Source organism: Agelaius tricolor, unplaced genomic scaffold (genome assembly GCF_023055355.1).
Source record: "Agelaius tricolor isolate 1412-34295 unplaced genomic scaffold, bAgeTri1.0.p SCAF_19, whole genome shotgun sequence".
NCBI classification, from domain to species: domain Eukaryota; kingdom Metazoa; phylum Chordata; class Aves; order Passeriformes; family Icteridae; genus Agelaius; species Agelaius tricolor.
The window spans coordinates 14,136,338-14,153,879 of record NW_027269279.1 but is presented as its reverse complement, the minus strand read 5'-3'; the positions used below and the strand labels follow the sequence as shown (position 1 = coordinate 14,153,879).

General features: G+C 44.6%; 1 protein-coding gene across 7 annotated transcripts in view; it reads left to right on the top strand.

The window, feature by feature from the left end:
* The window catches only part of CREBBP (CREB binding protein), a 97,926-nt gene that overhangs the window by 25,325 nt on the left and 55,059 nt on the right, over nt 1-17,542 (top strand). For all 7 annotated transcript variants that reach the window (XM_071444439.1, XM_071444437.1, XM_071444441.1 and 4 more), the window contains one exon: nt 13,479-13,655. In XM_071444439.1, coding sequence (XP_071300540.1) covers nt 13,479-13,655 — 177 coding nt within the window. The remainder of the gene's footprint in view (nt 1-13,478; nt 13,656-17,542) is intronic.

Sequence of the window (17,542 nt, the reverse complement as noted above, 5' to 3'; positions counted from 1 at the left end):
GACTTGGAGCTTGGCTTCCTCTGACAGTGGTAGCCAGATCATGATTTAATTATCAAATCCAATTCTTGAAATGTTACATTTTAAGGCTTTCTTGTTACTGACTTCAGAGTGAGTATTTTGAACTGCATGTTTTGTCAAAGTGCCAAACCTGCAGGTTGGTTTAGGTGAGCTCTCTCACCTCAGCTCTGATAACATCATTGCCACCATTCTTGATTCTTGCACTGGGACTGAATTTTTTTTTTTTTTTTGGTAACACCACTGGCTTTCTGCCATAAAATGATTAATCTTTTCCTTGCCTCTCCATCTGTCCCTCTGGCATATACATTCCAAGTGCCATGGTGACTTTCTTTGGAACACATTACTATAGGATGAAATAGCAATTAGTAGAGACTTACTTTTTTTTTGTCAGTAAACAGATGCAAGATGATGCCAGTGTAGTAAAGAAAGGCTGTCTTTCCCCTTCCCCAGTGAGCATGAATTCCTCATGGACCTGTCTTCTGTGCTTCTCCTGGAGCCCTAATCACTGGGGTGGACCTTGCTTCGTGCTGCAGGCTTGGGCCTCATTCCAGAGGGAGATAAGAGTCCAAAGAGCAAAGTCCTCAGGCTGTGCTTGGTGGAAAGCTGCTCTTTGGTATGGGGTTTGTGGGCAAAGCACTGCTGGGAGCTGGGGCAGCAGCACCCAGGGGCTGAGGAGGGGTTAACTCCAGGGGATGGTGCCAGCTCTGGAGCTCTGTGTGTTCTGCTCACCTGGGACCTGCTGCTGAAGTGTGCAGATGGCAGGGCACAGGTCCCTGTCTCTGTGTTACCTCTCTGGGAAGCAGGAGTCAGCATTCTGAAAGCAGTCCTGTCCTCTTTCACTGTCACTAACAGCATTAAAAGCAGCTGAATTGCCTGTCAGTCTGAATTTCTTAGGTCTTCCATTACCTAGAGAAGATTGACTCCTTCATTCACAGTACTTTGTAGACTTCAGTTTGTAACTTCTGAGCAGCTGAGACGCCCAACTGTTCCATTTCCTTGTCTTGAGAGAGAGAATAAACATCCAAAGGAAGAAAGTTAAAACTATTTAAACCAAGGAAGGTGATGTGCTGCTTGTAAAAACATTGCAGTGGATGAGAAGAGAGAAAAAGGGAACAAAATGCTGGGCATTGTAACCAACTCGTGTGTTGAAAGCCCACATTTGAGGTAGGTGTGGTAATTTGATGGCAGGGGATTTAAAGGCTTAATCTAATAACAGAGTATGAAGTGGCTGATTTTGGCGAGGCCCATAAAAGAAGAAAGTAAAGGGTGCTTGGGATGGCATGTCCAGAAATTCTGAGTCATCCCTGTCCTGTAGTGAAGTGGGCAGTGACTGCCTGGAGGCAGGAGCAGGTACCTGGGTCTGTACCCAGTCGTTCTCCTCATGCTGAACCCAGAGGATACTGCTTGGATGTATAGGTCACAGTGGGAAGTGCAGAACTCCCATTTTGTGCCAGCTTGATCTGTTTTCTAAAATAAAAATGAGAGAGAGAGAAAAGAAAAGTGTCCCCAACATCTCAGTGATGTAATTGGGGATTTTGGGTGAAGCATGAGGTGCTGAGTGGCTCTGGCTGTGTAAGGTTGGGGTGTTTGTGCACAGCTCCTCTCAGCCTAAGGCTATTGATGAAGTGGAACCTTGAAGTTCCAGCTCAGGCATTCAGAAAATGGCATCAGAGTTGATTTTACAGCAGCCCTGGAAGGTGGGAATAGTTACTGTCTCCTCAGCCCTTAGTGTTTTGTATCACACGGGGTTGTGTGAATGATACAGCAGGAGGAAGTGGGGAGAACGTCCTTCCTTGCAAATCCAGGGATTTAGAAGAAAGCAGTAGTGAGTGGCAGATGTGTTTTACTAGAGCAATTTACACTGTTGAACAGCCAAGCTCTCACGTATGCAACTCTTCAACACTGCTGTTAGTTTGTGAAGATCTGGCCTCTTATCAAAACAGATCAGATCTAGGATGCCTCTGCTCTCTCTCATCTTTAACTATGACAGGCATGTTCTGTTCTCTGAAATCATTTAAATTATTAATCTGGGACTTTAATTGGTTTTTAGCTTTGATACCATAGACTAAGTCCAGAATAATACAGGGATAGTGGTTGCTCACTAAAAGGCTGACTTTGTGACTTCCTCCTACAGTTATTTTGTCAGGTTCAGAGGCGTGGGAAGAGTTTGGTGAGGAAAAAAAGGTGGTTCTGACCTTCCTGTTTTTCTATTGTCAGAACAGATCAGAGTAGCACAACCCAGTAGGTTGGGGCTGTGTGTCCTCACACTGCCACTGTCAAAGCTGCAGTTCTTTACAGCACCCCCACCACGGGGGTCTTCTAAACTGTTTCCTGTCAAGCTTTCAGCTCCCTCCCGTGTCCTCAGATAATCTCTGAGGTGCTGACAAGACAATGCTGGCAATGGTGGTGGCTCCTCAAGAGCCCTGGGTAGTGAGTGTCTGCTGCTAATGCAGAGAGTGATGGCAGAGGTCTCTGCCTTCCTTCATGGAGATGTCAGTCTGCAAGTCTGTCGTGGTTTATTCCTGAATTTAGTGCTCCCACTGAGATTCTCCAACCCGTGCTGCCACTCACTCGGTCCCCCTTTCCCTGCAGTGGGATGGAGGGGAGAATTGGAGGCAGAAAAGGCAGAGATCACAGGCTGAGATAACAACAATTAACTGGAAGCAGCAATTAGATAAGAAACAAGAACAGCAAGGGCTATTAATAATGAAAGTATATTGTAAAAAATTGTGCAACAGTATATGAGAGAGGCAGGTGATTCCCGTGCAGAATGCTCAGAACAGCATTACCCCCCTCCCTCCTGCTGGCTCACTGGGTTATCAGGAGGAGCCCCTTCTCCCCAGAAGAGACTCCTGGGTTTTGGCAATGGCATGAGGTGCTACAGAGTAACCTCAGTATCCTGGCCCTGCCCTGTCCTGGCTACTGCAAAAAATTAACCCTGTCCTGGCTGGAACCAGGACATTACCCCTTATTCCATACCATGTACTCATGTTCAATTCCTACACCTTCCAAGTAGCTACATACATCTGTATTTATATGTATATATAAACACATCTCCCACAAGCACAGATATCATTTCTGTAGTCAGTGGCTGTCCCTCCAAGATGTCTGTTGAGTTCATTTAGTCCATGGCTGTGGATTCTATCAGTCCTAGATGTCTTCCAGGGCAGGAGGACTGGTGTGCTGTTGGCCAGTTGCAAACTGCATCAGGAGCTCACTTGGCATGATGTGAGAAAGGCACTTTTCCTTTGAACATCCAAGCCAGCACTGGTAGTCAGGGTTCCAGGAGAAGCTGTGCTTCAGGATCAGTCACTTTGGAAGAAGCTCAAACCTGTTCATAGGCTGCCAGGATCTTTTTCAGTTTGGGTGTCCCAGGCCTTGGATCTTTGTATCCCTGACTCCAGAACCCATGGGGTCATCCTCAAGTCTCCCCAGGTACTTTTTATCAGACTTGCCAGGAAGGACCATTCTCCCTGACTGCAGAGCAAGGTTTTTACATCCTGTCCTGTCCTGACTGGCCCAGGGGCTACTGCTTGAACAAGCTCTTGTTTGATCTGTTCAAAGCTTGTTGTTGTTCACTTTCAAGTGTTGCTCCACTTGAAATAATTTTTCTTCTGCATCATAAGATGGAGAGAGCTGACAATCTGACTGTACTCTGGGATGTGCATCCTCCAAAAACCTACAGTGAGGCCCTTTAACCATACCTTGCTTTATGGCAAAACCAGCCTTCAGGAGGGTTTGGATTATCTTCTCCCCTTTATCAAAACCCCCCTGTGCCCTGTTCTCCCATGCTATGATGTCACCAATGTGCTGTAAATGTTCGGGAGCCTCACCCTTTCCAGTGCAGTCTGGATCAGTCTGTGACAAGTAGTGGAGCTGTGTTTCTCCCCCTGGGGCATGTCCAGCTCCCAGTACTGCTGTGACTTCCTTCAGGCCACCCCAGTCCTCTGTCAGTCTGCACTTTGCACTGGACTGACACACTGGTTGTGTAGGGCTACTGAAGGGTGAGCAGGTCTGGCTGAGCTCTCCAATCCACAGCCCCTCCATGGATGGGGTTCTGCAGGGCTGGCTGGTGCCATGTGGCCACCAGGACACTGTTGTGGTAGTGATCAGTGCTTGTTGTTCTTCATCCCTCCTCAGTTTCACAGCAGAAGGGTCCTCTGAGAGACCAGACAAGGAATTCAGCTGTCAAATTCTCTCTGTCTCCATAGCAGCTCTTCTTGAAGCCCAATGATTCCCTTTTGGGACCTTGAAATACCCTCTCCTGAGGTGACCCATGCCAAGGATACCTGGTGCTTCTGAGCCAGTCACAATGGAGTGTTTTGCCATTTCTTCCCAGTCAAGCTCACTTCAGCTTTCAGTACAATTGGCTGCTGGGATCCCCCTGCCACCTCCTCAAACACAGAGATTGATTCTGCCCCTATGGACCTCAGTGGCATCAGGGGACATTGTGTGCCAGTGTCAACTAAAGCCTTATATTCTTGTGTGCCTGATGTGCTGTGCCATGGATCCACACAGTACAAGAGATCCTACAGTCCCTTTTCTCCACTGGCTGGGGAGCAGGGCCACTCTAGTTCTGATCATGGTACTTGTTTGTTACGAATATGAGCCAGAGGCCTCTTTAAGAGGATGTGAAATAACATTAGCCCTTCATTCTGTCTGAGGATGTGCCCACAGGAAACTGGAGGGGCATTTATCCTTGAAGAACTTCCTGTGGTGGTTGTTCTTCCTCTCAACTCTCATGCTCATGCTGCCAGGGCAGAGGTGGGATTTTCATCCCACTTCTCCATGTCCTCTCTGTGACCATGCAGGAAGAAGCAGAGGTTACCTTGTGGTGTGTTCCCTCTCAAGCTGGGGGCAGCTTGCTCCCAGTAGCAGAGATTCTGGTCCCTGCTGGTGTCCATGTGGGACTTGAACTTTCTAGTTTGCTCCATCTGATGTGTCCACAGTCTTGGTCAGTCCTTCCACAGGTTGGTAGGGAGGGAAGAAGGTGATCTTCATATTGCCAGAGTTAAGGAGTCCCATGAAGCCCTGTTCTCATTTCACTGACTTCATTGCCAGTGCTGGCCTATGGCCATGGTGCCCTCCATGCAAACTTCCACCACATGCATTGTGTACTTAACATCCGAGGGAAATGAAAAACTCTAAAAAACTTTTGTAACAGGCCTGAAGGCGGAAATGGGGGTAGAAAGCTGGGGAAAACCAATCTCTCCTGTTCCCCCACGGACTGTGCACAGTTATTAATGGATTCCCAAAGGCAGTGCCGAGGTGAGGGCAGGAGAGCAGCACTGAACACCCATCCCAAATGGCCCTGATTGCTCTCGATGTTATCGTGCCTTAAACTGATACAGGACAGCAGCAAAGGCATCCTGCTGCCTCTCCTGCTCTGAAAAGAGCACCATGATGGGCACTAAAGGGAGCAGGTTAGGTACCACACCCATTCGAGCAGACAAAGCAGCCCTGTGACCAGCGGCTCCATACCTCATACAGCAAATGCTCAGATAAATTTGTTTCCAGCTCGATTCTGCAGATCTGTTGTTATCTCAACCCTCGAGCCTCGCTGGGTGCCAGATAAGGCTGTTGTGCTTTAAGAATGGGATTCCCCAATTTGTGCTCCAGCTGAGACTGTCCCTGACCACCTCCCCCTGCGGTGGGCTGGAGAGGAGAGAGGCACAAAAGGCAAAGATCACGGGTTCAGATTAGAGCAAGAAACAGCAGTGAGATAAGAAAACAAAGAGAGGTGAATGATTCACATGCAAAATGCTCAGAAAACCCCTTCTCCCTGGGAGAAACTCCCTTTCCCCTGCCCTCAGCTGTGATGGGAAGTGGTACAAAATAACCTCTGTGTCCTGGAGGTGCCCCCTTCCAGCTACTGCAAAAAATAAATCTGTCCTGGCCAGAACCAGGACTGTGTCATAATCTACCTGTCCATCTCTGCTCGGTAATCTTGGGAACTTAATTATCTCTGAGGCCATTAAGAAAAATGGGTCAAATTGACCAGTGATTTCTAAAGTGATTAGAGAAAAATTGATCTCAGGAAGGGGGAGGATGTGCAGTTTCCCTAGGATGCCTGACTAACAGTATAACTGGTTTGTGATCCTGCAATCAATGTCAGTCTGAAGAGGCAACTTAATTGCTGCAGGATTGAGTGAGTGGATGGAATTCTGTGCTGGAGTCCATCCTGTGTGTGATCTCATGTCTTTACAGGAGCCATCACCTGGAGCTGCACTCAGCCATGCTCAGTGACAGTTCTGGGGTACACAGGAGGGTGCAATAGTTTGATTCATTTATTGCCTTCTGTCCTATACCTCTGCCTTCCTGGACTCTGGTACCTGAGTTTGGGTAATGGATTCTAGTCAGAGTCTCAGATTATTTTTGCTTCCAGAGATAATTTTTTCTTTTCATCTTTTGGTGTTGTCTCTGGATAAGCAGAAGAGAATTTGTAATTATCTTTTCCATTTTATAAGGACTAGAGCATATGGAAATAACAGTGGTACAAAGACAGGGTATCTCTGATTAGAGGCCTTATGATTTTTGTGGACTAACTCCTGTTGATGAGTAGAAGTGCACACTATTTAATTAAAACATTAATGCAATCTTAACAATTTCAGTGGTAGTCACTTCCATTGTTTTCTAATTTTGGCTCTGAAGCTACAGAGCTTCAGCTCCTACCTGTTGATCTGTCTTTGCTAAATAGAAAATATTTGTGTTATCACCTTTTTATTCTCAAAATCAGTACTTAAGAATTACATCAGCCCTTGCCTTAATAACATAAGCAAATTAATAAGCTTAAATAGTAAGCTAAATTAATTAGGCTATTAGATTGCAATTATCCTGTCTTTGGCCATGCCCATTAGTTCTTTGAACACTACTTGAGGCCTCTCTGGATTCTGTCATTTTTACCTGTCATTCCTGAACTACTACAGCGTGTTGGTCCTTGTTGCAGCAGCATTCCCATCACTCCAGACACATAATGATGGCACTTTCCCCTTATCCAATTGTCTTTTCATCCCTCCTGCTGGCATATTGAGAGCTCACATTTGTTCTTCTTCAAGCATTTTGCAGATTCATGACTTTTAAAGTCTGGCCAAGCTTGTCTCGTTTGCTTCCTTTCTTTCCAGGCTGTTTTCTAGTCAAAAAATCCAGCAGATACTGAATTGAATATTAATGATAACTATTTTTATTTTATAGGATTGGATCATAATCAGATTACTTCAGCCAGGCTTATTTTCCACTGAGCCCATGCTGCTTTGAGTTCTTTGATTCTCATATCAACCTTTTAGTATTTTTTCTGTTGTCAGCTCAGTCCAAATCTCATGGTATTGTTTTGGTTTTAAATACTTGGCCAGAGTAACCTTCTTCCATTTTTGTACAGAGTCAGTGCTTCAAAACTTAATGACAATCAACACTTAACTTGGAGATAAGTTTGTTGCTTTGAGTGTTTGGTTTGGGTAGTTTTTGGGGTTTTTTGACTAATCTGTCTGGACCAGCTAATTTAAAAAAAAGATAATTATGGCATTAACCTTAGGTAGGAAGTGGTGGTATAAGATACAAACCCAGGAGCATTATCAGAGGTGGGTGCTGCTCCTTGGCACATGCCTGCAAATGCAGGTCCTTTCTCTCTCACAGGAAAATTGAGGCTGAACTCAGTCTGTCCTGCCAGACCTTTTATTAAATTTGGAAACCCTGGAGTGAAAAGTGGGCTGGGGCAACAGAGGAGAGCAGAATTTCCCAAAGGAAAAGGGATTGCAAGGAGCATTGCTGCATGCAGTTGTGAGGTTTCTGACAGTGTCTTGGAGAGGAAGCTAAAAAAGGGAGTAGGAAATGATGTGCTTGTAACAGGGAGTGGGGTTTGTGTTGCTTACATGTCCTGGGAGGAATGTGGTGCTGGAGTACCCTGACTGCAGGAGGGAGAGCTGTGCTGCTGGAGGTGAGGGGACAGTTGAGCAAAACTTAAAGGAGGAGGGAAGGGTGGAGTTTCTTTACAGCCTGAACACTTGGTGTACAAGAGGGAGCAGAATTCATCCCCTGATGCTGGGAGGAAGGAAGTGGTGTGCCAGTGTTGCTAAAGAAGGGAGGGAAAAAGGAAGCTTTAAAAGCAGAAGGAACAGCACAGTGTGGAGATCCAGTCTGCTCTGAAAGGTGTCTGCAGGAGTAGATTGGTGAACTTCTCACCTGTCACATCACCTCTGAGCTGCACCCTCAGGTGAGGTTTGTGGGTTTGGTCACAGGCTTCCTCTAGGAAATCTATGAAACTCCAGGAACTAGAGGAAATGGAATTGCTGTTCTGCTTTGAAGAGAATAAGAAGTAAAACAGGAGAAGCACCTCCCACAGCTGCTGCTCAGAGCACTGCAGTGTGATGGCTCCTGTAGTCCAAGGCAGCTGAACAAAGGTTTTAAGTGCTGGGGGGGTTTTCAGCTTGGAAGTTTGTACATTCCTTGGCTTATGAGAGTCGAGTGAAATAGCCTATTTCCTATCCACACTCAGTAATAGATTCCAGTATCTTAGAGAGTTGCCATAGTGATAAAAAAGGGAACAGAATCTACTTGTCTTCCTGGGATAGCAGAATTATTAAATTAAATGCCTCTTTTCCATTAAAGGAGAGTGTCATTATCATATTTCTGAGAACTGTTTTAGAGCAGAAATAATGTGTTTAAGGTGGTGTCCTGCATTAATCATGTTCCTTCTTGAGGCACCCCTAGTCTTAACTTGCACTTGGGATACACCCCTTTATCTCCCCCACTGCAGCTGGTGGAACAGAGCAACACCTTTCTTGGGAAAGTCTGCTCTACCCCATCAGAATTCATGCAGCTGTGACCACAAAGAGCTGGGCAAAAGAAGCAAGATTTTCCCAAAATTGCAGCACAGAAATAGAAGTAAAAGACATGAATTACAGAGGATGAGGTGGGATGGAAGGAGTGCATGGGATGGAGTGCAGGGAAGAGGGCTGAAAACGGTGGCAGAAAGGAGATGAAATGATGGAGGGAAGCAAAGGCAGCATGTAGGGAACATCCATGAGTTTAGAGCAAAATGGGAGTGAACAACATAACCCAAATTGTCAGGGAGAAGCTTTCAGCTCTTGGGTCAGGGAGATGCTCTGGAGGGAAGGTGGAGTAGCCCTGTGATGCCCATCCATACCTGCTCCATGCGGGTGGAAAAAGAAACAGCTCACACTGCATTGCTCTTTGCTTCCCTTCCTTTTACAAAAGTAAATTTAACAAACTTTAAGCCCAATACAAATCTCAGAGTTCTCCATGAAAATGTCTATTCTTACCAGGTTGTAAACTCCAGTGTTCTTGCTGGCTTTTCTTCTTTGGTGACTTTCAATTACCTGGTAATCTTCCCCTGAACTATCTATTTTGGGATCAGAGTTCTGTTTCAGAAATATAAAAATAAAGGTCTTCTGAGTATCTGCCTTCCCTTACCTGCCTGGAAAAATCCTGGAAGCAGAGGCAGGAGTTGGAGTGTTTGAGCCTTCTGAGTCCTTTGCTTGGAGCTGCCAGTTTCCATTTGCAGAATAAACAAGCAGGATAAACTCTTTACAATGTGTAGGCTCAACCTTCTGCATATATTTACCAGTTGTTTTTTGAGATTTCAGTCAGCCATGGTTTAAAGTTCCACAGAAGTCACTGGGCTCACATTCAGATAATTAACCAGGAGCTGCAGTTTGTGCCTGTGTCATTCAGTGTGTGATGCTCAGGGATCTGCCTGATTCTCCCTCTCCTTCCCCCTCCTGTTTGCTGCCTTCCCACCAGGGAGGGGCTGGCAGTGCTTTGCTTTGCTGGAGTCCCTACCTGGCTGTGTTTGGAAGCAATTCCAGCTGCTCCTCAGGGTACCAGTACCAGCTCTGGGTCTCAGTGCTGTTTGTCAGCAGGTTGTTCTGCCACTGGAGCTCCTCGCTGCTCCCAGACTTGGTTGGAAGCTGTTAAAAATGGATAAGAGTTTGTTCAAGCAGGTCTCACATTGTGTTGTGCATTTTTAGTCTCTGGAAATCACAGTCCTGTTAATTTGAATTCTTCCCAAGAAAAGCTGAGTTTAAACCCCCCTGAAACCACAAACATCTATCAGTTTTAATGAACTCATCTTGTGGATGATTCCTCCTTATTTTTGTCTCCATATTTACTTCAGGGATTGCCACCCAAGAAAGGTTTTTCCACTTATTCAAACCTTTTTTTTTTTTTTTAAAGATGAACTTCAAACAAAAAATGAGTCTTTAGTGCTTTGTTTCATTGTCAGTAATTTACAAAAGTGAAGTGTAGGTTAAAAGGCAAGTCTGGTGTTTTACAATGTTATCAAATGTTGCTACTTTGTGAAAGTTACAGACTGGTGTAATGCTTTACCTTTGGGTTCTTTTTCCTTAGGAAAGCACAGCTTTGGACACTGAAATGCAATGTGGCAGAGAGCAGGTTAACTAAAATACAGTTTCAAATGGAAGCTACTCTGCTTCCAGCTGGATTTCAAAGAACAGCAAAGCATTTCTTAAAATTTCAATCAAGTATTTATTACTTAATGACCACCTAGAGTAGGAAAAATTATCCTCATCCTATTAAGCACTCAGCTTGGAAGATTTAAAAGGTTGCTTTGTTGTTGTGATCTGTCTAATAACAAGATCTATTGAAAGGAAATGTTAAAATAAAATGAAACAACCATGTGGTGGTACTTGGTAGGATTGCAGAGCCTCGGTGCTTTGGGGACCTTCTAGTGATTTAGAGTTCTAACAAACTTGAAACTGTTTTTCAAGACCAAAATGTTCCTATTTTTTTCCTAAAAACCTATTTTTAAACCCTCTTCCTTTATTTAAAAAGCATTAATATTTCCTGATAATGAGATGAAAACACCTCTCCTTTTCTTTTTGGAGCAAGAACTTAAATTTGAGGTAATTTGCTCAGCGTTCTCACTGCCCAAAGAAAATCTCCCTTCTGCTCTTTGAAAATGCAGCTGTATAAGATTCTGCCAGAAGCTTTTAACACCAGTCCTCCAAGCTGAGCACATCCATTGGGCATTCATTGCCTGCCCTGAGCCTTCTCCATCTCCTCCCTGGTGTCTGAGGCTGCTCCATCCATGAGCTGCCAGCCCAGGGAGGGCTCTGCTTGCCATGGAGCCATGGGCACAGGTTTGAGCAGCGTTTCTGTCTCCCACTTTGGGCTCCCCACAGCTCCCCCAGTACTGGGGTGACTGTAAAGGTCAGCAGGAAGTGTAATAGTGGCTTTTCCATTCTAAAAACTCCTCCAAACTTTCAAGCAAGAAGGACAAAGTCCTTCCAACAACAAAGTTTGTAGTTAGGAATTAGACATGAGGGGACTGACTAACAGCCCCAGAGTTCATGTTCCTATTTCTGGCTTCTGAAAGGTTTCAGGAGTTCTCCTAAGCTTTCTCAGAATCTCACTTTTAGTTTCAGAAATTTTCTTCACTGTTAATCTGATAGACCCCTACAGCATTAATGAACAGCTGTCATTATCAGATGACACTTTCTCATACCTTGTCTGAAATAGTCAGTTGAGTGGGTAATTTTATTAAATGCTTTGCTATTAATTCTTCAGAGAAAGCTGCCAAAATCTGTGGTGTAATAAATAATCATTTAAATAATTTCTCTGAACATGCAGGCTGCAAAACAAACACGGAAATGCAGAAAATTAAATTCTTGATATTTGTGCAATGTGATAGCAGCTAACACCACTTCTCTTTAAAGGCAGTCTTGGGACTAAACTTTAGATGCTAATTTTTGGTTTTACTTGCTATTTGAATTATTCAGCTTTAACTCTGGGACACAGCACATATTTGATAACCTCATATATTGCAAAGTAACAGCTTTTGGGATTTTTTTAATGTGTAAAGATAGAACGTCTTGTACAGTGAAGAAAGGCCCAAATCTGGCAACAGTCACTGGGCAGGATGCAGGGAAAGGGAGCATTTCCTAACATAAAACTGCTCGGAGAGTGGCAGGGCCAGCTGTCTGAAACCAGAAGGGACAAAGTACAGGGACAAAGAGGACAAGGCCCAGTCAAATTGTGTTTATTGGACTCTGCCCTGGTGTAATTTGCTGCTTGTAACTGCTGCTTCCTCAACAGCTCGTTCAGCCCCATTCCTGTAAGCATAAAAAGCAACCCCTGAATAATCCCTCATTATGAGGCTGTTGCAGTGATAAGCTGCTGTGAGCAGTCCTCCTCCCAGCTTTGGGCATAGTCCCTGCTGGCAGGGGAAGGGAAGAGACCAGGACCCCAGAACACCATTCTGCTCATCTTTGTGTTGGGGAAGGAAAGGCTGGAGAGGTAAAGGGAAGAGGAAAATAGAATTTACTATTTCAAATAAAGACTTTTCTCAGTGGTTGGGTTCATATTTAGGAGCAGGTCATAAAGTCAGTTAGAAATCCTGCCAGTGTGAAGCAGGAGGGTGAAGAAATGTGATCTGTTGAGTGGGTCCTGTGGGAGGGACTGAGGGGGCTCAGCCTGGAGAGGAGAAGGCTCAGGTGGGACCTTCTGGCTCTCCACAACTCCCTGACAGGAGGGGACAGCTGATGGGAGTCAGGCTCTGCTCCCACAGAGCAAGGGACAGGATGAGAGGGAAAGGCCTCATGCTCTGCCACGGGAGTTTCAGGTTGGACATCAGCAGGAATTTCTTCCCAGAAAGGGTGGTCAGACATTGTCAGGGGCTGCCCAGGGAGGTGGTGAATCCCCATGCATGGAGGAGTCCAAGGAAAGCCTGGATGTAGCACCCAGGGCTCTGGGCTGGGTGACAAGGTGTGATGGGCTCAGGTTGGACCCAATGGTCTTGGAGGTCTTTTCCAACCTCAGTGGTTCTGTGGTTCCAGGAGGAGATTTCACCACAGGGGAGACTCCTGGGGGCCAAGTGGCTCTTTGGGTGTACAGTGTTCTCTCATGTCATTTAGGGGGAGTTGTGTCTCTGTTTTCTAGACTTGGGAAGTTCTTGGGGTGTCATTTATCAAGGCTGTCAGTCTTAGACATCTTTGTGCTCAGACAGTTCTCCTCGAGTACCAAAACACAAGTTGATAACCATTTGCTCGATGCCTCTCTATATTCCCCTCCCTTCCCATCTGTCTGTGTGCAAAGTCATGCTTTGTGCTCAGAATGCACAAAGTATCACAGGATTTGAAGTTTGTTTGCTCTTCCAAAGTTCCTGTAGTGTTGGAAAAAGTAATTTCTATTCATGTGGATTGAGAAGGATGAGCTCGTGTTTTCCTTTCATTTTGTAAATTGAATTGCAAGATTTCAGCCCCACACAGCAGTATATATTTGTAAAACATCCTTTTAGGATATGTTTTAACTTGGTAAAAGTTGTGAAATGGTGAATCTAATACTGAGAATTTAATTTTGAGAAATTTACCCTGGAATTTGGCCTCTGCGAATGCAAAGACGGATATTTGACATATGTTTAAATTTTTTTTAATCTCCCTTTGGAATCACAAAAATTCTAATCACTTCATTCATTCATTCTTTTCCAGCTGGGAATGACAGGTAACACTACTCCCTTTGGGCAACCTTTCAGTCAAACTGGAGGGCAGCAGATGGGAGCTGCAGGAGTGAATCCTCAGTTGCCGAGCAAGCCGGGCATGGCCAACAGTCTGTCTCCCTTCCCTGCCGACATCAAGAGTACTCCCGTCACCAGTGTGCCAAACATGGTGAGTTGGACCTGCTGCTTCCTGCAGTCTTTACCTCTTCCTAGTGCTTTCAAAGTTTTTGGGTGATCCAACACTCTCAGATTACTTCTTCATGGTCATTTAAACATCAGAGTGGTGCCGTGGTTTCTCATTTCCACTCTGTAGTGTGTATATGAAACTTCTGTCCATTTTTATGCAGTGGTTATAGTCTCTCAAGGATCATAAGTATAAAAACTGCATTGAATCCTTTCATTTTGGCTGGTATATTTCATTTTAAACCAGATAAAAATGTCTTCTTCAGGTTCTGTGTGTCAATTAGAACGTGTTGGGTCAATTAAAATGTGCTGGGTACATCACCACCTTCCTGATGAAACTAAATAGGACCTCATATCCTTAGAAACTGATGTGGTAAACACCCCAGATGCTTCTCACTTTATACTGTGCATGACTTGCATGTCACAAACTTGCCAGAACAGTTTTTATTAGGATACCTTACAAGTTTATAGTATGATGTTTACCAGAGTTCTCTTTATAAAGTTAAATTAAATATTCCCGTTTGTCTCAGGATGTTGCGTATTAATCAAACTGCTTGTGTTGTTTCTATGGAAACTCCAGCTTGTTGCATTTTATATTCTTATACATGATAGCAGTTACTATAGAAACTTGTAAGACCTGCAAATTGCTTATTTTTTCATTTAAATCCAAAAAAGCTATTTTTTGGCACAACCAGTGCTTGCTCTTCCATCACTGTGGCTGCTACCTGCCTGTCACTAATAAGCTCTGTATGAGAGGTAAGAGGATGCAATAAACTTCCTCTTTTCTCAATTTTAGAGAATCACTTCCTAATTTTCCTCTCGTTACGCTGTGAAATCTTTCTCTAATATCATCATTTACTGTTTATGATTATGGAAAGGAGCTTGTGACTGGATTAACACCATGTTCAGAACACCACTTGCACTCATGAAGAATATTTGTAAGAGACAATTTGCTGCATGACTACTCTTATTGTGTTAGGTGTTTGGATCAGGTGTAAAGCAAGTGAGTTATTATCCTGATGCCAAAGAAAACCTGCAGGTCTCCCCAAAATGCTGTATTCATCTCAGGGACTGGGTGATCTTAAGGCCTAATTTTGTGCTCATTTAAAAGTCAGGTTTGGGAAAGTCTAAGTCTTAATATACTCCCTTACCAGTATAGGATGTAGTGGTCAATATTCAGGTGGAATAAAAAAGGCATTTGCCATCAAGGCTTGTCAGGTGATGGGAGAGAAATAAAATGAAAAACTGTTTTCTTTCTTCCATCTTGTCCAAGAGAAAGAGGAACGCAAAGGAAACTTTCCCAGTAGTATCAATTGCAGTTTCAAAATGTCAAAAATACCAACTGAGAGAACAATCAGAACCATTTGTCTTTATTTCTCAGGTGTCAAAAGCTTTGCATGTCCAATATATCTTCTTTTCTCTCACACCACCACAGAGAGCAATGGGCATTTCAGCCAACAGACATTGGCACTGTGGAGCCCAAAGGGCTCAGCTCATGTGGGGGTTAGAGGCATGGCGGTCCTGACAGGGGTGTAACTTCAAAAACTGAATTTCCATCTAAACATTTTTATTGCAAAGCCAAGAACTTAAAAAGAAATGTCACACTTGTTAGAATTTAACCTTTATTTGGCAACAGTGGGTAAGGCAGTGTAATTATTTGGTAATAGCACATCCATGGCCATATGTTATTCCTTCCACAGGGACTTTGCTTTATTCAGTGAACAATATGAACAGAGCCCCTGGAAAGAGCACACAGTCAACATTTAGTTCTATTTTTGCAGCGCAGTGTGCAGCTGTGGGCATTGCTGGCTGAATGTTGTAATATATCTCACTTGGTCATTTCCAAATGCTCTTTCCTGTGGCAGTCAGCACTGGAGCAGGTTTATTCTTTGGATTAGTTCATTTTCACAGCCACCTCTCTGAGATAAAGATGTGTTGCCCCAGTTTTAAGCACAGAGGCACAAGGAGAGTAAGACTGGCAGAATCTGCTGACTCAGAACTTGAGGTTTGTAGGCTCTAGCTTGCTAAACCTTATTTGATAAGTTAAGGCATTACCTTAGGGTGAAATAACATCCACAGCAGTTCCATGAGTTACAGAAACACACATTTAAGTGACATCTGTCACTCACATTGGGCAACCAAAATGTGACCCCAGTGGCTCTTGTGAAAAGCAGCTGGTGACAGAGGCAGGTCCCCAGAGCAGAGCTGCAATCCACAATTCCTGCTGGGTGTTCTTGCTGCAATCCCATTGCCATTTCTGTGTCCTGGGATGCTTTGGTCCCTGGAGATGATGGTTTATTTCATGTGCTTGGCCTGGAGACACGGCCTGTCCTGCTCCCTGAGGGAGGCAGCAGTGCTGTGGAAAAGGCAACTGTGTTATGTTAACATCCATCAAAAGTGAACCTGTGCAGGGTCAGTTCAGGCTCCATCCACTACAGCAAGTGAAAGACAACTGCATATTTAAAAAAACCCCAAAAACTCCATACAGGGTCCTTTGTGGGATGAGTGCAACCACATATCTTGCTAAACCAGCCCTCTGTGCTATCCTTATCTAAAGGGCCCCCCAAGTACTATTCCATGTGAGAGACAAAGCCACGTGAATGAGAACACTTGGTGGTGTGAGGCAGGAAACCAGATTGCAGCATGGCACTGAGCACTGTGGTTACCACAGGGGGTGTTTAAAGAAGAGAAGAGGAAGCAGAAAAGTGCAGTCATTGTCTGAGGACTCCTAAGTCCTGAAAAACAAAATATTTTTAAATACTCCTTTCGGTCTTTAGCCATACACCTTATATGTGCGCTGCAAAAGTAAAAGATGATTACATTTCTTAACCCACGTTATTCTAATCATTACTGTGTGACACCCCTGTCCCCAACAGTAACCAGGACTTTTCCCACTGCCAGGCATAACCCTGGCAGCCAGGACAAATGTGCTGCAGCTGTGGATCTGGATTTTTGGTCCAAATTCAGGTTATCACTCTGCTGAGAGCAGCACTGTCCATCCCCCCCAGTTAAGTGGGTCTCTGAAGGGTTAACTCACTGCAGCCATGCTCCAGGCATGACCTTACACTACACCCTGAGAAGCACGTTTGGATTAATCTCTTTAATTAGAAAAGAAGAACAAACCTTATGCTATTAAAATGATTAAGAGGTCAGCATTAAGGTATTAATTTTCAGTGCCAGCAGGATGGATTGATTTTGTTTGTTTGTTTTGTTTTTTAATGGTGATGGGCAGAATGGGCAGCTTGAAAACTGGAGTGAATGCTTGTTTCCAAAAGAAAAGCCTTGCTCCTGATGTTGGAAGTTTTGGTGGCACATTGCTGAGGCTCAGGGCTGCTGCAATGGCTCTGCTGCAGGGCTGGCAGGGCTGTGCTGCTGAGATCATGCACCAGCCCCGGGCTGGGGATGGCAGCCACGCTCTGCTCTCATGGTGTGCAGCCAGTCTGGGAGCTAGCAGCCAGTTCAGGATTGTGCAGCTCTGGGAGGAGCTGCAGGGGGGAGCCCTGTGAGCCTTTTCCACCAAGGCTGCTGCAGCTCTGCTCTCCCTGCAGTGCTGCCCGTTCCAAGGGTGCTGGTGAATGGTTCCTTCGTGGGCATACCAGTAAATCTGGTATTTCTGCATGGCTTAGGAGCACAATGGGGGAAGTTTGGCTTCCAGACACCAGCATGGTTTCACAGTTATCCCTATGACCAGCAGATGGAGTTGAGAGAATATTGCTTTTTGGGAGTGAAGGAAATAATTTTTCTTCAATTCTTGACTTAGAATTGGAGCAGCAGATCTTCTTCTGTGCTTTTTCCCCCCTCATCTCTTGCTAAACTGCATCAGGAGCTCTCTGTTGTGTTCTTTTTTGTTTCTTTTTATCTCCTAGGATTTCT